The sequence below is a fragment of the Quercus suber genome, unplaced genomic scaffold (assembly GCF_002906115.3).
Source record: "Quercus suber isolate HL8 unplaced genomic scaffold, Cork oak 2.0 scaffold_417, whole genome shotgun sequence".
NCBI classification, from domain to species: Eukaryota; Viridiplantae; Streptophyta; class Magnoliopsida; order Fagales; family Fagaceae; genus Quercus; species Quercus suber.
This window is the reverse complement of record NW_027069868.1, coordinates 401,071-422,172: the sequence shown is the minus strand read 5'-3', so window position 1 is coordinate 422,172 and position 21,102 is coordinate 401,071. Positions and strand designations below refer to the sequence as shown.

The window sequence follows — 21,102 nt, the reverse complement described above, 5'->3', positions numbered from 1 at the left end:
AATGTCTGTTATAGGATAATAGGATTTGAGTGTTAATGAGGGAAAAATAAAATTACTGCTTCCTTGGAACTTTAGGTCGATTTTAAACATCCTCTTTGAATCACTGCACTCGAGAATTGTTCCCTGTAAAGTTTCTCAATATTTTTACTTCAAGGAGGAAAAATGCCAATATGTGTGATTTGTGACCTATATGTAATCATTCTTGGGCCATTTGACAATAACAAGCACCCGTAATAATTCCCACACTCTTTAATCTATTCCCCTCCCTGTATTAGAGCAATCACATTAGCGCGTGAAAAAAATTCTGTTTATTTTACACACAAGATATATATATAAATATATATATATATATATTTTTTATTTTTTATTTTACACCATCACTTTTACAATACACTCATATTAGTTTATTTATTTTACAAGACTTTTTAACAAAATATTCGTTCTTCATCAATTTTTTATTATTTTCTCTAATGGTCATACTTTTTTAATTTAAACTTATATCTGAAGTAAATTACCAACACCGTGGCTCGGTCAATGGACCTATACTGCAGAAGCAAGAAATATGCAGAAAAATAAAACAGTTTCTGCAAAAACAAATAATTATGTAGAAAAATAACACCATGGTCTTGGTTCTTGGTAGATCCTTGAGACCTTTCACCTCCACATCAACTTCTTGTGGTTCACGCGCCGTTCAAGGCACTCTTAGCTCATAGATCAGAGATTAGTTTATGGGTTTGAGAGTAGAAAGAATCATTGAGATCTTGGATTGGGTTTAAAGAAAGTGTCTGTTGGTTTTAATCTTAGGCCAAAAGCCTTGTGAGTGCTAAAGAGGAAACCTCGTTTAGATCGGAGAAAGGAGAAGAGAGAATCGATTAGAGAGAGTGGATTTGGGGTTTGAACCTGGAGATACAGAGATAGGAATTGTTTTGGCTTGGATTTAGAGAGATCAAGGGGTGAATCATCGTGGAATGGTGGTGGTTGATGATCGAAGATGGGTGACTTCGGTGGTTAGCCATGGAGCTCGAGTTTGAGAGCAAAAGATCCTCGAAGGTAGAAAGAGTTAGGCCGAGAATATAGAGAGGTTTAGATTTAGGGTTGGACCACCGTCTATGGTGGCGTGATGCTTAGAGGTAGAGTTTGAATTTCAGGCATGGAGCTCGAGTTGAGAGAGTTTCAAAGAGAAGCTGAGACCTGAGAGGCGTTGGTGTTGCTCAATGAGAGGAGAGAGAAAAAAAAGAGCGAAAAAGTTGTTTTATACTATACAAAGATAATATTAAAATAAGGGATAAAAGAGTTATAGTAACTGTGTAAATATACATGGTTACTGTAGCTCATGGAAATATTTACACATCTTTAATGGGTGTTTTTTGCTCAAAATGTGTAAAATTTGTATTTTTTTTTCTATTTTAGAAGACTATAGATGGGCTGATGTGATTGCTTTTATTTAGCTCATTGACCTCAATATTTTTTTAGGGTACAGTCTTATTTTTATCCACATTTAGCGAATCATAGAAAAAAGCTAATCCAAATCAATCAACAAAAGTATAATTGCCATGGTTGTCCATATCTTTATCTGCACGCTCCTGTGCCCAGCAGTGATGATTGTTTGGGTGGTAAAGCTAGAGGATGGGTTGGACCATCGTCTATGGTGGCGTGATGCTTAGAGGTAGAGTTGGAATGTTCAGGCATGGAGCTCGGGCTGAGAGAGTTTTAGAGAGAAGCTGAGACCTGAGAGGCGTTGGTGTTGCTCAGTGAGAGGAGAGAGAAAAAAAAGAGCGAAAAAGTTGTTTTATACTGTACAAAGATAATATTAAAATAAGGGATAAAAGAGTTACAGTAACTGTGTAAATATACACGGTTACTGTAACTCATGGAAATATTTACACATCTTTAGTGGGTGTTTTTTGCTCAAAATGTGTAAAATTTGTACTTTTTTCTATTTTAGAAGACTATAGATGGGCTGATGTGATTGCTTTTATTTAGCTCATTGATCTCAATATTTTTTTAGGGTACAGTCTTATTTTTATCCACATTCAGCGAATCATAGAAAAAAGCTAATCCAAATCAATCAACAAAAGTATAATTGCCATGGTTGTCCATATCTTTATCTGCACGCTCCCGTGCCCAGCAGTGATGACTGTTTGGGCGGTAAAGCTAGAGGATGTTTGAAAAGATTGGAGTTGGTCTCATTGACCATTCATTCTGGTGACAACATAACATATTAACAACGAACTTGAGTAAAAATTAAAAAGTTTTACAACCAATTGTAATAATATTTTTTCACAATAGTTGAGGTTTCAGTTATCAAAAAAAAAAAAAAAAATACAATAATAAAATTTTAAATTGTGATAATAAAATACAATAATAAAATTTTAAATTGGGACTTATCACAAGTGAAAATAAGAATGTTGTGAAAATTTTGTGACATTTGTTATATCCTTGGGCTTTCTCACAAAACTAATGTGATTTTGCAAATTAATTCAGGCATTTCTTCTCTATTATTGACATTTTTTATATTTTGTCTCCCCTTTCATTTTTATTTATGTTTTATTTTTGGTTGAGCATGAATTACGATTTTATTTTTCTAGTATTCTTTTATTTTTTATTTTTTATTTTTTACCTTTTTTCTAGTGGTATTCTTAGTCATCGTTTTGCCGCATGAATAAACCTTTCAATCCTATAGGTTGTATCTGACAGGAGGATGTTTGATCAATTTAGGCCACGCCTTCATTATGATTTTGTACGACACGAAGCTATTCTAGAACACCAATAGTCTACCAAGTCGTTTCCATTGTTAGGTAGTCGCAAGTCCCTAAATTTCTTCCCTGCCATTTCAAATGAAGCTTCATATGGGAGGATCAGCAATGATGTAAGCATGTAACCAAAGACAGGACTACATGAGATTCAATCTTGGATTGTTCTGTCAGATTATTAATCAAAACAATACATGTCTTTTTTTTTTTTTTTGGGTTGAAAAAACTATATGTCAAGGAGTATGGATAAGACAAATAATAATGTAAGGCAAATAGGTACAACAGTTGACTTAGATCTCAAAACAGGGACTAAGACAATAAATGTCCTAATACAATAATGTGTAACTAAGTGTATAGATACATACAATTCTTTGATTAGGTAAAGAATATATTATGTTAGATTGATAAAAGCCCAGCCCTATCTCTTTGCCATCATTAAACGAAGAAGAATATCATAACCTTATCAATTAGATATAGGGATAAGATTCGCACATGCGTAAAGCTTGGTGGACCTTTGCAAACAGTAAATGGACAATTGCCAACCAATGTCTATAATTACCTTATGTGAAGAAGTCGTACATATCCGTACACCAGTAAGAGAATTTTAGTTATACCTTATCAACACCTATGCATGCACTAGATGATTCCTATTAGTTTGTCTTCTTATTCTTCATTCTTTTTATGTATAATTGTACATTTGTGTCAAGAAAGGAGTAAATGGAAACATCCTAATAGATGAAAAATTGAAGATTCTAAATAAACACAATTTTTTTTTAATTTTTTTTTATTTATAAATATTCTAACTGAAAAAAATGGGCAATGTTAAGATTTAATATAAATATTAAAAATCATTGATGTTGTTACTACCTTATCGTAAATCTAATCTTTAGATTGCCATAATAAACAAGTTTATTTGTGACTTGTGATGATAAGGCCATTGATGTTAATCATATAAAATTTCTATCTTTTTTGGGTAAAATTCAAAAATCACCTCTAATGTTTGGACTAATGTCAGATAATACCTAAACTTTTCAAAAATATCTTATTTACTTTTTACACACTAAGAATTAAGAATTTAAGATTGCTTGTGTTAATCGGTTCGGTTCGGTTGGTTTTCTAAGTGTTGGCCAACCGAAATTGAAATTTTTGGTTTGTGAAATTCTCAACCGAAACCAACCGAAGTAATTGGAAATCAATTGGTTTCGGTTGGATTTCAGTTTCGGTGGGTTTTTTTAGTTTCCTTATCATTTATTTCTAAGAAAGCAAACAAAGAAAAAAAAAAAAAAAAGAAATTGATCCAGAGAAAAGAACAAAGAACAAACTCAAAATATAAACCTAGCAAACTTAAATCCAAGCAAATAGAGTGGTAGCACTTCTTCTGATCTCCAATGGCTTCTCATCTAATCTTTAATAAAGAAACCAACCAACACAAGCAACCAAGCACATGGGTTTTTTCAAAACTCTAACTTTATTTGCACATAAAAATTGAAAAAATAGCATTGATTCAATATTAAACAAACCCAGAATATAAAAAAAAGAAAGGAAATTATGGAGAAATTAAAGAGAGAGAGAGAGAGAGAGAGAGAGAGAGAGAGAGAGAGAGGTCACTGTGAGAATGAAAAGATTAGGCTGGTGTAGGGAGCTGGCGTAGGAAGGCCAGCGTGTGGAGGCTGGCATAGGAAGGCTGACGTGTGGAGGCGGCATGTGGAGCGGTGAGAGTGGAGGGCTGAAGAGTGGAGGTTGTGAAAGTGAAAGTAAAATGTGTGGGCTATGGGTAGGGTTTTTAACTTTTGTTTTTATAGTTAAATTAGATTGAGTTTAATTAGGCTAATTAGATATCTAATTAGTAATTAGTTTAATTATACTTACATATTCTAAAAATAAAATGAAAACATGGAAAATGTGAAAGGGCTGGATCTTATTCCTATAATTGATTGATTCCTATCAAAAACAAGAAAAGGCCAAATCATATAATAGAAAAAAGGAAAGGCCCAAATGGTTAAAAAAAAAGAATTAAAATGCCAAATTCGTATCGCAGGCCCAAATATTATATATTATATATTTAATATAAAATATATTATTATGATTCAGTTCGGTTTCAGTCGGTTTGGTGCATTCAAACCTGCCACCAAAAATCAAATCGAATATTTTTGGTTTTAAAAATTTAAAACCGAACCCAAACCGAACCAAAAATTTGGCAATAGTTCGGCCGATTTTTCCAATTCGTCGATTTTGTGCACACCCCTACTTGTGTACTTTCCACTAAAACCTCTTTTTTTTTTTTTTTATATATATATATATATATATTTTTTTTTTAATTAACCAAAGTTTGCACTGGCACTTGTTTGAACTGATTTAAAATACAATAAGTCTAAAGATATAATATGAATAAATTTTTTTCAAATCATTTTTGTTTCTTATTTTAAATGTAAGACATTGGCATTTGGGGTAAACCATTTTCAAGTTATTTGGATCCTTAGGAGAGCAATTTATCAAATCTAATAGGGTATTTCTTATTTTTAAATGTAAGACACTGGCATTTGGGGTAAACCATTTTTTTTCCTAGCAAGTTATTTGGATCCTTAGGAGAGCAATTTATCAAATCTAATACGGTATGCATTTAGTCTTTACTTTCAAAGAATCAATGTTATTTGCAATTGGCCAAAAGTTTTGAAGCTTAATTGGTTGGTATCTTTTGATGTTTTCAATAGAGACATCCAGATGTCAAATCTCCCCTCCCCGTTATAACTATCAAATTATTTATTAAAAAAAGTTATTTGTAATAAGATTATTAGTACTGATTGTGTGTATATATATATATATATACACAAAGCATAAAACCAATTTTATTAATATAAAATATTTTGATTTGTAAGGAGGAACCAGCCCCGATCTGGTCAGATCAAAAACCGCAAAAAGCAGCAGGCCAACGACGATGATTGGCGGCATGAGACCGCACTTAAGAGGTAGAAGAACCCTCAAAACATGGGGACAGTCCGCTATAGACTATAGAGCGTCACTCACTGTGGCTGCTGAAAAAGCTTGATGCGCATGTTAACCCAATAGCGCATGTTAACCCAATTACGCAATCATGCATCATGCGGAGACTTTGCGGAGGAAGGGGTTGAGCTTTGATGATATAACGTAACCGGAATGTAATCAAATACACCAAAATCCTGTTAGCTCTTAGTGAACTCCAACTGAGCAACTGAAATTCAAATGCATGGAGTATAATGAAAGGTTCCTTTCTAACAACTACACAGATGAGTCACTATTCATGAATTCATTATTGGACAACACTGTCCTATGTTACCATAAAGATCAAGAGCTATGCATATAGATATTATTATCTTCTTTGTCATCTTCTTAATGCCATGTTCACTATTCTTAGTCTCTCTTAGGCTGAGCAATGTCAAAAATATATTGATTTAGTCGCTGGCCAAATATCTTTGTGGAAAATGACTCAGTAACATGTCGCCGGGCCTCTTCACCCATTCTCTTAGCCATTGTAGGGTCCTGAATAAGTTTAGCCATAGCCAAAGAGAACTTTTGTGGAGTAGGATCACAAAGAAATCCTGTTTCCCCATCCTTAATTGTCTCTACAGGGCCACCACTGTTGCATGCAATAACAGGTTTATGAGCTGCCATGGACTCCAATGGAACAATCCCAAAATGTTCATCCTACAATAATTGAACACTTAGATATAAAACCCAAATTTCCTTTTTCCAAAACTGATCAATTTCATGAGAATAAAAATGCTCAAACCTTTGGTGTATAAACTACGCACAGACATTGGGAGAGAAGTGCATTTCTTTCATCTGTTGAGCATGATGTAATGAAGTTAACCCGATGAGACACTCCTTCCCTTTCTGCTAAGCTTTTAAGCTCCTCCAGGTATTCAACATTCTCTCTCAGGCGTTTATCATATCCACCTGCAACATATTATGAATTTTTTATGTGGAATAGATGGTTTGAAAGAAAATAAAGGCAAATTTTTTATACTTTGTTTACCAAATCTTGTGAATCCCATTAATTGCATTTTTAAGACCATGATCAAGTTTTATTACCAGTTAGAAACATTACACCATTAGTCCCTTTTATAGAGAATTCCCATACTAAATGTTGTAACTATTTCAAATGGGCGAATGTAGGTCTTCTTTTGCCATGTAAGTAGCAAATTCATTTCATCACATAACCCTTAACATAAAAGTCCATCCCCGTATCATGTATGGCTAAACAGAAGGATGCGCAGACAAATATAGCAAATCCTCTTCAATCAACTATTCTAGCAAGAGTTTTGCTTTATCATGTGAACAGTTTCCCTCATGTCAAAATGACCAACTCATTTGGCCAGATAAATTGTTTCTTACCATCTACATGTCATATTATAGCCAACCATGTTTTTTAATTACAAATTTAGTACACGAAATTTTTTGGGTAAGTAATTTAGTGCGCATAAATTACCAAGCCAGTTATGATATGAACAATGTAGCTCCACTCAAATATTAATTATATATGGCAGTTGAAATATATAAGTTTGATTTGTGAACTTACAGAGAGACAATGGAAAGCCTTCTATGTTAAGTTACCAGAAGAGCCCAATGGCAAAACAGAGAGTTGCCCAGCTAATCTAATGAAGAATCTAGTATTGAGGTGTTACTTCTAATTGGTCAGGTATGCATAATTAGTCTTACTTTAAGTACACAATGCCTTCTGAGCAATCATAAATTGGAGATAAACAAACCCTACCCCAAGACATAAACTTTCACAATTATTTACCCAAAGGTATGAGATATCTGTCAAAAAGAGTATGCAGTCACAAAATCGTTAGAGACTTGCCTGCAATGGTCAATGAAGCATCATCCAGGTTACTATTTTGGTGGACATCTCCTTCAAGGTTGTGAAGCATAGCAAAGGCTGAAATTGCTAGATCTATATTCTTTTTTCTTTCAAATCGGTTGATGGACAGAAAATTCAACCTATAAACACCCCCCCCCCCCCCTCCCCCCCCCCCCCCAAAAAAAAAGAAAAAAGAAAAAAGAAAAAGATAAAGAGAATTAGACTCTAAGCTTATAGTGGACAAAGTAAACATAGTAAAAGAAATGTCTACACATAACATCCTATGCCTAGAACTAGAAAATTTAAAGGGAGATGCACAAACATTACTTACTTATTTGAATGGGGTTCATCAAACTGATCCACATTAACAGCTGGATAAAGAACAGCTGGTCGAAGTCCCCGAGTATGAAGATGCTTGAATGTATTTGCGAAGGTAGATGCAGTAAATCTGCTGTTAACAAGTATCATATCTGCCATTCCTAGAGTCCCAAAAGAAAATTAAAAACAAATGGTAGATTTACATGGCACAAGCGTACACTTAGGAGATGAGGATAATTTACAAGAGTAGCCAAAGTCAAGACATGGAATCTAACCAGTGGTTATTTCTTCTATGAAGTCAATTGGTTTCCTATATATCCTCCTGAGAACAGTATTGTGCTGAGCCAGCAACAGATCTGGAAAGTGACAATAGAATACAACCTGGGCAAAAGAATGTGGTGCATGAAACAAAAATGATGCCAGGACATCCAGATAACAGTTTATATGAAAGAAGTATAGATACCTTCATTGGCTTTTTAAGTTTCAATATTGGAATGACAACAGAGACCTGATCTGCTAGTATAACATCAAATGAAGGCCACATGAACAGCACACAAAGAGCAACAAAAATGCACTGCAGATATGCACATAAAGCATGAAAACGGTAGAAAATATGTCGGGGAAGGAAGGCACCATATACTGTAACTGAAAAGGTACCTGGACAACCAATGAACGTCAGTAAGACATATTAGAATGCTAGATGCATTACATCTTACACAAAGAGCTTTTTAAACCAAGGCATATAATATATATATGCACATAAACACAAGCACGCATGCATATCTACAAATATACACATATAGGCTACGTGAATTGGTTAAATTTAACTGTATCCAACACTTGGCACAACCATTGGATTGGAGATAATATTTCCCATGGAATTTTTTTAATCCTCTATAGGGCATATATGATAATAATAGAAAATGAGCTTCAGCTAAAATGGCACTTCCTCCTCCCAAAAGAATATGGATGGAGGGTGAAGTCTGATAAATTACCACTTATCTCTAAAGCTTGAGCTGTTAGAAAATGTTAAATTTTAATCATTTAACCATTTTTCTAACAAAGTCTTGTGTTCAAAACTCATTAGGTGTACATAACTTAACAATTAAAAAACATAATGCATAATAATACTATGGGGGAGGTGGTATATACGGCTAACAGTGATAACATAGATTCCTTGATAGTTGCGTAAAAACCGTGATGGGTCACCTTGACGACCACCCACGGTCTCAAGATTGCCACCAGCCACTCAAGCTTACCACCAACTACCAAATACCAGCCACTCAAGCTTGCAGGTGAGAACTGACTTCCAGTAATTTTCTTTCGTCCAAAACAAAGGAATCCTCTTTCCAACTTGATAACTGAAGCTTACAGTTGGCTGCCAAACACCAGTAATAAATTACATCTTTATTATTATTATTATATTTAATTCAATCCAATCCAGGTGTGTTCCAACCACAGGATGAGATATCAATCCAGCAATTTATACGGTGTACCAAACACAGCCATACATAAATACATACATAACTATAAATATCCTTCTACCTTTCATAAAAATTTTCAATTGAAGAAGGCCCATCTAATTTTCTTTCCTTTGCACTGTGTCATCAGATCATCACATATATTCAGACAATTTTGTTTAAGTTATACTGGTTTTATACCTCAAGATTCATTCATAAATGACCAAATAAGCAAAATAATTTCTCATGGGATCCAAGGAGAGCCAATAAAATAAGGTCCTGATAAACTGCGATTTTAGTCACCCTATAGATCCTCTTATTCCTCTCCCTCCATAGATTCTAGCTAGCCTATGTTCCTGAAAGTTTTTGATCTTGTACGCTAGCATCTATAACTGACTTCTACGCCAACATTGAAGCAACCCTAGCGTTTGGGATTTAAAATTGCCTTTTGCTTTTTAGCTCATTCAAGTCCATATTCATATTGAGGAAAAAAAAAAGGAAGGAAGAAGAACTTTTAAGGGTAAGTCACTGACCAGCAAGCGTTTCCTCAAAACACCGAGCTTCATCATGGTGAGCAGTAAAAATATGAACATTGTGGCCATGGGATGCAAGTTCAACAGCCGCATCAACTATTAATCTTTCAGCACCACCTATGTATAGTATAGATAACCAAAATAGATTAAAAAGCAAAAACAAGTGAAATCAAATACCCATCCATTATCGAAGATTAAAAAAGAAAGACATACCTATACCAAGATCGGGATGAATGATGGCGATGTTCAATTTGGAGCTATCCTTCTTTCTCTCCATACTTTTGAGATTTGAGACACCGCCCAAAATACCTCCCTGGAGCCCCCAAGGCTCTCGCGATCTCAATCTCGGTTTCCTCTTATCTCTTTTTCCCTCAGTGTCGGGTTAGGGGCAGGAATTTTGGGAATGATGGCTTATTATTTTTTTTTTATTTTACTGGGGAGGGGAGGGAACCGGCCCAAAATTGGGAATTTACTCTGCTTGTTACAAAACTATATTTTTATTAATGTCTTGAGTTTAAAAAAACTCGATTTAGGATTTATAAATTGATTGTTAAACACTCAGTTTTAGTGTTCTGATCGCATCTAATTTAGCATTTTTTTCACGTGGCGTCTACTTGCAAATCAAGTTTTTAAAACTTGATTTATGAGCCGACCCAATTTAATTCCCAATTTTGGCCGAAAATGAAGATACAAAAAAGACCTTGTGGACATGACCCCTCCATCCAAGCCAACTGGCCATAATAGATTGAGCCTAAAATTATTGAGTCCTGGTCCTACCTACTCCAATAAATATGCTTGACTAAAACAAACCTCAAACGCAGAAAAAGATAGAAGTTTTGAGCATCTTTAATCAATGACTGCAAACTCAGAAAAAATAAATTATGTACTTTGAAATTTTTTTTTCCTACCTACTCCTTTAAATTCTGCAAGACAAACCAATAGCATTCACTCTAATTTTTTTCCCTATCCATTGTAGCTTTGCCATCTGCTAGGATGGTACTGTTCAGTGTTAGAGATGCTTTCTATTCAATGTTAGAGATTTTTTTTTCCATATTCACGCTTTCTTTTCATTGTAAATGTTTTACAGATATAAATCGAGTCTTTAAGACTTGATTTCCAGGTGGACGCCACATGGAAAAGTGCCAGCTCAGATCTGATCAAAACATGAAAACCGAGTCTTTGAGACTCAATTTATGCGACAAGTGTCAACGCTTCGTAAATGTCCAGATGAGACCGGGAGAGATGATGACACCAATATCCTCACCATGGCCCTTTGCCTAATGGGGAATTGATATTATGGGTCCATTCCTTTTAGGGAAGAAGCAACTCAAATTTCTAATCGTGGCAATTGATTACTTCACAAAATGGGTAGAAGTAGAACCAGTGACGACGATAGCAGAGGCTAAAATCACAAGTTTTGTGTGGATAAACATCATCTGTAGGTTTGGAGTCCCACGTGTCATAATATCAAACAATGGAAGGCAATTTGACAACCCCAAGTTTCGAAAATTTTGCCAAGACTTAGGAGTCAAGAATCATTATTCTTTTCCAAGACACCCTTAGGCCAACGGCCAGATAGAAGTGACGAATAGAAGCTTGCTCAAAATTATCAAAACTAGGCTTGAAAGGGCAAAAGGGGCATGGCCTGAAGAACTACAAAATGTCCTTTGGGTATATAGGACAACCACAAGGGTTTCAACAAGAGAAACATCATTCAGACTGACATTTGGCATTGAGACCGTCATACTGGTGGAAGTAGCACTGATGAGCTACTGAGTCAAAACATATGAAGACCAGAAAAATCAGCAGGAGCTTAATAGCAATCCGGGCCTAATTGACGAAGTCAGCGAAGAAATTATGAAGTGAATGGCCAAGCACAAGGAAGCAATGGCTAGATACTATAAAAGGTCAAGGTGAGAAGATTCAACACAGGAGATCTCGTCCTTAGGAAGGTGCCACAAGCAACAAATGACCCATCTCAAGGAAAACTTGGACTAGCCTGGGAAGGTCCCTACAAGGTAATCTGTCATTCCAGAGAAGGCTCCTAGTACCTAAAGTCTTTAGATGGCCAAGAATTGCCTCAACCATGGAACATAGAACATTTGAAGAAATACTACCAGTAAGAAACGCTTTACATTTCCAAGTTGCTTAATCTTCATATCAGTATGTATGACAACCATTACTTTCGTCATTCATAAGATTAATAATACATGAAAGCATTATCCATGCATATTCATCAATGACTTGTCAATGCGTATTTAACAACGATTATTCATGCCCTATCACTATCAAAACGTGTGCAACGCTTAGAAGTTGTCCTTAGGAGACGTCTCAAGGATCTTTGTCATTAGTATTTCAAATTAAGAGCTATTCATGCACAACCAACGGCGTCATAAGCCAGCAAAGTTGTTGATACACAACTACCAAAGTCGACTAAATTAGAGTTGTTCAAATACAACCAATATAATCGTCATTCAATACGAAACAAAAACGGTTAACCTAAAAGACACTCCAATACCACGACTCTAAGTCACGAGTAGAGCGCAACATCGTCATTCAAACATGGCTCAATAAAAAGCTGTTCAAATATAGCTGAAAAATACTAAGTTGTCCAAATACAACTAACATCATCATTCAAAGATGACTCAATAAAAAGCTGTTCAAACACAGCTGAAAAATACTAAGTTGTTCAAACACAACTAACATCGTCATTCAAACATGACTTAATAAGAAGTTGTTCAAACACAGCTGAAAAATACTAAGTTTTTCAAACACAATTAACATTGTCATTCAAACATGACTCAATAAGAAGCTATTCAAACACAGCTGAAAAATACTAAGTTGTTCAAACACAACAAACATCGTCATTCAAAAATGACTAAATAAAAAGTTGTTCAAACACAGCTGAAAAATACTAAGTTGTTCAAACACAACTAACATCGTCATTCAAACATGACTCAATAAAAAGTTGTTCAAACACAGCTAAAAAATATTAAGTTGCTCAAACACAACTAACATCGTCATTCAAACATGACTCAATTAAAAACTGTCTAAACATAGCTCAAAAAAATACTAAGTTGTTTAAACACAACTGAGACCGTCATTCGAATATGACTCAATAAAAAGCTGTCTAAACATAGCCCAAAAAAAATACTAAGTTGTTCAAACACAACTAAGACCATTATTCGAATATGACTCAATAAAAAGCTATTCATATACAAGCTAAGTATAGAAAAGCTGCTCAAGTGCAAGCTAAACATAAAGGTAGTCTCAACTAACATCATCACAAAAGATTGTCCAAGCATAAAGGAGTTGTCTACTACAGCTAATAGCAGGAAGTTCATAAACCTATCTACCATTATCAAAGGAATTGTTTAGTTGCCCAAAACAACGGGCCCAAAAAGAAATATTATTCTTGCCTTGCAAGGAAATAAAAAGAAAAAGAAAGTACAAAAAAATAAAAGGTTACTGATCTTCAGGGACGGGGTCTACAGGGGTTACAACAATAGCCTCCTTCACTCCTCCTGCAACATCTATGGCCTCCTCTGTCACATTCTTTGCCATGGCCTCAGAAGGATGATTAGACATAAGCTCTTTTTCAACGTCCCCAACAGCCAAGCTAGAGAGGTCTAAACCAGGGTTATGCTTTGCCATCCATTTCACAAGAAGATCAAAGCCCTCCACGTAATACTTGCATAAATCATTAGAATACTCGTCAGAGTCCTTAAAATCCTGTACCGCCGTGGCCTCAACACTCTGTAGCTTCAACTCCAGGTCACTGATCTGCTTGTCCTTCAGCTTGCAAAAGTCCTTCTCCACTTGTAGGCTTTTCTCCAGGGTCGCCACACGCTCCTTGTCATTCTCAGCTTCAGCAATAAGGATGGCAACCTTGTTCTTGAACGTCTCGTTCTCAGCTGATAAAGACCTGATCAGAGGCTTAGACGTAGCCACCTTCTTTTCCAAGTCCAAAAACTTCCCAGAGACAAACAGAGATTCACCCAAAGCTTGCAAAGAACCTCCCTTAGTAAAAATATAGCAAAGGAAAAGGAGAAGTAAAGATGGCCTACAATGCTCACCTGTACAAGTTTCTGAATGTGAGACGACATCACCTCACTAGATGACTTCACCATCAACAGACTCAGATCGTCCACAGAGAGTGCCTCGTGAGCCTTCAAAGCCGCTGCATCAGCATCATCCCAGAAAGTAGGAAGGAAAGATTTACCACCTGACTTCTTCTTCTTCCTAACCTCTTCTCCACCAGAGACAATCATCTTCAGTGACGAAGTGGGAGAAGCAGGACACTTGGTAGGAGGCATTTTCGAAGGTTCTTGCTTAACCACCTCACCAGTTTTCTTCTTGGACAGGAGGCTAGTGACGGTTCCTCCCTTGTTCTTCTTTCTTTGAACCTTGGCTAACGTTTGCTTACTAAACTTATTAGTCATTCCTAAAAGTATGAAGAAAAGGTTAAAAAAAAAAAATGAGCGCTTACTCTTTTTCACAACTTCCAGGTCCCTCCGAACCTTAGTAGACGGTTTTGGACCCAAAAAGTGAAGAAATAAAGACTGAGTAGAGATGATCTCGTCAAAATCCTTGACGGTCTCCAAATATTCCTTTACTTTTTCCACACGCAGTTGATATCTCTTCTTTAGATGAGGACGCTGGGTAACTGCAAAACAAGGATACAAGTAAGTCACCTATCACCGTCACTCCCAACTGAAAAGACGAAGAAGATACACTAGACACGGGAACTCCCTAACTCTGAAAAAACTTGGGGTCTTCGTCCAAGACCTCACCAGGGACGAACTCCTAGCCACTTCCAGAAATGAAAAAAGAAATTTGGTTTCCAATTACGAAGAGACGATGGGTAATCAAGTATTAACCTAGAAGCCCTATTCTACAGCTTAAACTTGTAATAGCCAGGGTCTTTAGACTTCTTCGGACGATAAAAATGGAGGAATTCGTCCCTCTTAATGACATCACCCTCATTGGCAGACATCCATTCCACCATACAAGAAACAAGGATTCGCCAAGAGTTAGGCATCAAGTGCGCCAGAGCAAGATGCAAATAGGAAAAAAGATCCTTGACAAAGGGATGAATAGGGAAGCGAAGGCCGCTGGTAAAATCCGCCTCGTAGAAACAAATCTCATCAGCATATGAGTGACAAGCTCTTTCCTTGTCACTCAAGATCCTATTTTTTATAGAATCAGGGAATTGAAATCTGTCCCTAATTCGTTTCTCGTCCTTCTTAGAGAGAGAACACGAGATGTTCCAAGCTTTATAGGGGGTAGAAATAGAAGTGGCCCCTAAGAACACATGATCATCAAATGAGGATAGCCCTTTCTCCAGGTCACTTGATCTTACCTCGGACATCCTCAACAATCTAGCTACCTTAGTAGAATGGGAAACTAAAGGAAACAAGGAAGAAAGAACAGAAATATATGGACAGTCCTTTCCTATGAAAGAACTAATCCTTTCAAGACACTCCCCTTCTACAAACTCAAGTAAACTACCTAAATGAGCAAAAAAGAAGGCTATGGAAGGACAATTCACTTTAACAGCAGAATAGTTTACCATGGAAGAATTAGAAAAGAAGAAGAAGCATGAAGGACTTACCAGGAAACGCAGGACAAAGAAAGGAATCTTGTAGAAACAAACCCTAGAACAAAGAACTGAATAAGGAGAAATACAGAAGGATGGAAAGAGGAGGGAAAAGTGCAAAACAAGTTCCCAAAACTCACGCGGGAAAATCGAGACATATTTGCACGTCGAACACGCTGTACACATGACGCTTAACCACCCAGACATCAAATCGTCATAAATGCGCAGCACACGGAATACAAAGCGTTAAACAAATCTGTTCTTATCTCGTCTAAAAGACGAGATAACGAACAAGGGGCAACTGATGAACCAGAAATTTATGGTTGTCATTATAAGAAGGTTGTCATTTACCTAGAGAAGATGTTACACATTTATTACGATCATTGATGCAAAACATAACTGACGGACCAATGGTCACAGAATGAGCTGTGGCCTCCAGATAGAAATTTTGTAATGCACTTAGCCATTGAGCATAAATGCAGCACATCATTGCCCATTAATGAGGCATACCACTATAAAAGAGAAGATAACAGAAACCTAAGGTATGCCTAATTACACACAAATACTCTACGAAATCACCATGTACTCATTTTCTCTCTAGAATCTTTCACCTTTACTGACTTAAGCATTTGAGGTGGTTTGGCTGACTTCAAACTGGCATGTTACTCTTCCACTCAGTTCATTTTGCAAGTTTCTCATCTACAGAGACGACCCCATTCACAACATCGTCTACCCGTTACGACGAGGAGCTCAACTGTTGATTTTTTGCATCATCACCATCATTCGTGTGAACTTAGATTAGTTCTCTTGATAGCCACATTCGTCTGTCTTAATCCAACAATATATGCCTTTAATCATTTCATAGAAGGATTAAAGACTAAAATGCTAAAAAATTGCATTATTGAGAGATTTGACATATGAATACTCCAAAATTCTTGTATCTTTTGCTTTCAAAAGAATGAAGGGTATAAAGTTAGATCATTGGGCCACTCTCCCTTACCTAATGCTTGAAAGGAATAATCCATGTTTCTTACTGTACTTCTAAATTTCTAATTGATGCACAATATAAGTAAACATGATCTACTTAATAATCCCTTTCATTTGACAAACTTTTAAGATATGATGGAATACAATATTTTTAAAATTAATTGTAATTACATCAAATTTGTTTTTTAAGCAAAATAAACAAAAGAAAATGAAATAATCCCAATTAAACTTGCAAATGTTTTGAGCAATGCTTGTTTTCATGCCCAAATAGGAATTCCCACATGCAATTGATTACTGCTCTTTAGCTCTCCTGCTTTACAATAATCTAATTAGATCATTTTTACCCTTGTTACCTCCCCCCTCCCTTTTTTTTTTATTTTTATTTTTATTTTTATTTTTATTTTTTATTTTTAAAGTACTGATGCTTAAGAGTTTCTTATTTATTATACTAATAATACACTAACTATCTGTAAGTTGAAACTTTGGAGTGAATATTCTTAGCTTTTATTTACTATAAGATTAAATAAAATGAGTCCTGGCAAGGAATTATAATAACGATTGTTGTTGATACGAGTTATTGAGAAATGATTGTTGTTGATATGTAATTTATGTCTGTACTACTCCATTATAATTACAAGACTTTTATTATATGTTCTTCAAATGTGCAAATATTTGTTAATCCTCTTTGTTAGTAACTTTGCAGCCACTTAAATTATTGGGTTCTCATATCATCACTACGATATGTGATCATTTATGGTCCTTGGCCTTGCTTATATGAAAATTCAGAAAATCTGTCTTAAAATTTTTAGTTTTAGATCTTAGTTTCTCTTATATGCCTATTGTTTTGTAGTTTTAATGAGTAGGAAGTTCATGTTTTTTTAATTTGTATCATAAAATTTCAAATGACGAGTATATGTGAATATAACAAAATTTATTTAGATGGCAAATGCCACAACTAATACTGAGGATGAGAAGTTGTGGCCTCCCCCAATGGAGAAGCATTTCATTGATATATTGGTAGAGGAGGAACTTAAAGGGAACATGCCCCAAGGCTAGTTCAAGAACAGACTTTAGACTGCCATTGTTAAGGAGTTTAACTTATGCACAAATAAAAATTACAATAAAGAACAACTTAGGCAAAAATATCAAAGATTGAAAGTCGACACCGTACATTCTCCCAGCTCCTCGAACGTACGGGAAAGGGATGGGACCTTATTGCAAATACAGTGACGGGAACTGAGGAAGCATGGGCTAGTGCAATTGCGGTAAGTGCTGAACATACTCCAAACAAAATTTAATTACTCATCTGATTTGTATTGGTTTTTATATAAATAAGTCATTTAACCCAATATATATGATTGTTAATAGGCCAACCATTGATGCAAGGAATTCTACAAAAAGGGGTTGCAACACTATGACCTGTTAGGCAGGCATTTCAATGCGAACACAGTCACGAGTTTCCTCCAAATATCATCTACCCAACCAGCTCCAAACAATTTCGAAGAGTGAGAGTTGGATGCAGCCTTCCTATCATCGGGGGTACATGTCAATGTCGACGCCGATAGTGTGGATGACATGGAGGAGCTGCCTACACCAGGTGAAGGGTAAAGCCGGAGGCGACCTAAAAAGCAGCTAGCTGAATCGTCTCAATCAAATGGAAAAAGGAAGAAAGAAGGCTCCCTTGAAACCATGACTGAGGCAATTTGGGGGTTTACTGAGATGAGTAATCGGAGGGGGAAAAAGTCCATCGACACCAGAGAGTCTTTTGTGTGGGGTGAGCAAGAATCAATTACGCAAGCTGTATCAATGCTCAACGAGCACACTGATGTGGATCATTTCACATATTGCAAGGTCGTAACAGAGTTTCATAATCCCAAGAGTAGAGCCGCTTTCTTTGCTGTGATGGTAGATAGAAGAAGGGCTTGGATTGAGTTTGTTGGTGGTGGATTGCAGTAGTGGTGGGGAAGGTTGATGGTGTGCGCCGTTTAGATTGCCGTGGCAACATAATAGTTATGTTAATATTTTGGACAATGTTTGCATGTTGCCTTCCTTTATTATGTTGAATGCTTTGGACATCTATGCTATTTATGTATGAAATATGTTTTGTGGTTGTCTTCTCTTCTATGAATTGCTTTGTTTGGTGACATATATATTTTAGAAAATCTGATGTGTTCTTTACTTCTTCTTTAGTACACACAGTAACATGTATGTGTATATATATAATATGAGAACAATATATATATATATATATATATTTATTTATATAAATATTAGGACATATCAAATATATCTATGTACCTACACTAATAGATATATATATACACACACACACATATATATGTACATACAATAACTGGGATATACATATATTGTAACATATATATATATATATATCTATATATGTACCCACATTTACATATACCAATTTAGTAACATACATACATACAGCAATATATATATATATATATATATATGTGTGTGTGTGTGTGTGTACTTCTATATAGTGGCTCATGTGAACTTGTTGGTTGCCCATAGGTGTGATTCAGTTATGGCTGATGCTGATTCAGATCATAATTTAGTCATGGCTGACTCCGATTCAGCTGAGTACAATAGTGATGTCAAGCTTGAGATTGCCACAGTCTACGTTCAACTATGTATAGAGTACATTCAAAAGTACTACATGAAGCGACCTATGTGCACTAGTATCCTGAGTGGGAGGTCGTACGTCCAAGAAGTACTAGAAGGAAATCCCTAAGTTTGTTACAACATCTTTCGCATGGACAAGAACATTTTTAGGCATTTGTGTAATGAGTTAAAGAGGCTACACCTATTAGAGGAGGACACTGGTATTGTTTCAGTGGAGGAGTCCGTTGGGACATTGTTATTTATCATCGGACACAACGCTGACTTCCGGCTAACTTCCAACCACTTCCAACTTTCTCTCGAGATCATTCAAAGGCGGTTTTAGCATGCATTGCGGGCTATCCATGCATTGGGATGTCTCATCATTCGGCCTGACATTGATACAACTGAGCTTCCTCATTCACTTTGAGGAAATGAGAAATATTATCCATGGTTTGAGGTATGCTATTATACTGGTATCTTATTAGTAAGTTGCATGTACATTCCAAATCTTTGCTGGATTGGAACATAGGTGTATAAAACTGAAACTTGTTCAACAATGTTTGGTGGATATAATAGTAATCTAGTGAATAAGAAATATGGTCTGGAAAATGGTTTGTTGGCCCTTTGTCCTTCCTACTAAACTTGAGTCTCCTTGTCTCTTCTCTTCTTTTTTGATGTAATTAGCTTTACCTTCTTCACAAAAAAAAAAAAAAAAAAAAAAAAGAGTTATTGAATTTATGTATTATGATTGGAACAATATCAATTTTACTTGGGTCCATGTCTATGACTAACATCACTTTTATAATACACCAATCATGATAGGTAATTATGTCGTCAATTGTGAAAAATAGTGTCCTTGCTCCTTAGACTTAATCAACATTTTATTTTTTGTCACGAGGTGCAATCCTGTATAACAACTGCATTCAATGATCCTTTTAGTGTCACATTCATGCCCATGTAAGTGAGATGTTGAATACAACCATTTGTTGGATGTTGTATACACTATGCAACCACTAAAACAAATGATAACTCTCATAAAGCTAAAATACTATTTTGGTTCTTATATTTTGGGATCACAATCAATTTGGTCTCTACATTTTGGTAGTAGTCAATTTGGTCCTAGTTATTTTTAACTTGCAATTAATTTGTTCCCTACCATCAAGTCACTAACAGAATATGCTTACGTGGCGAACGGTTTGCATTGTTGGCACACAATTGGTTAAAATAATAATATAAAATCAAATAATTAAACATTAAAAAACCACATAAGCATTTTAATGAAAAAGAAAAAGCCATGTCAGACAAAAAAAAATTAATTGAGAGAAAAATATGAATTAAATTTTTTTCAATTTCTATTATTTTCTTTTGTATTCTTTTACTTTCTTAGTTACCAAAGACAGGCTTCATCGCATGGATTTGCGAAACTATGGCTGGCGGAGATAGGTTTGGGGCTGATGGTGGAGGTGGGTTTGATTTCTTTTCTATTTCGCTTTACTGTGATTGGATTCAATTCCTTGATCCAAATTGGGTCTTTTTGTCTTATTGGAGTGAAGTTTAGGTTTAGGAGAATGGTGGTGATTGGCTTGATTTCTTGAATCAAGTTTGGGTGCATTGAGATTTGAATAGTTAGAGAGGTGAAATGATCGATATTGATATCTTTTCAATGTTTGTTCATTATTGGAGTTTGATGGGTCTTTTTGGGTGCTTGATTTGGTAAAGGGTTTCATGAGATAGGTTTGGGGCTGATGGTGGAGGTGGGTTTGATTTCTTTTCTATTTCGCTTTACTGTGATTGGATTCAATTCCTTGATCCAAATTGGGTCTTTTTGTCTTATTGGAGTGAAGTTTAGGTTTAGGAGAATGGTGGTGATTGGCTTGATTTCTTGAATCAAGTTTGGGTGCATTGAGATTTGAATAGTTAGAGAGGTGAAATGATCGATATTGATATCTTTTCAATGTTTGTTCATTATTGGAGTTTGATGGGTCTT

At 35.6% G+C, this 21,102-nt stretch overlaps 1 protein-coding gene across 1 annotated transcript; it reads right to left on the bottom strand.

Annotated features, from left to right (window-relative positions):
- Window positions 1-5,861: 5,861 nt before the first annotated feature.
- Window positions 5,862-10,357, bottom strand: LOC112040101 (uncharacterized). The gene is made up of 8 exons (XM_024073004.2): window positions 10,118-10,357; window positions 9,905-10,021; window positions 8,375-8,568; window positions 8,187-8,292; window positions 7,925-8,072; window positions 7,594-7,733; window positions 6,520-6,686; window positions 5,862-6,434 (listed from the first exon to the last, which is right to left on the bottom strand). Exons 1-8 carry the CDS (start codon window positions 10,179-10,181, stop codon window positions 6,141-6,143), a joined length of 1,230 nt encoding a protein of 409 aa, XP_023928772.1. The 5' UTR covers window positions 10,182-10,357; the 3' UTR covers window positions 5,862-6,140.
- Between the last annotated feature and the right edge of the window lie 10,745 nt (window positions 10,358-21,102).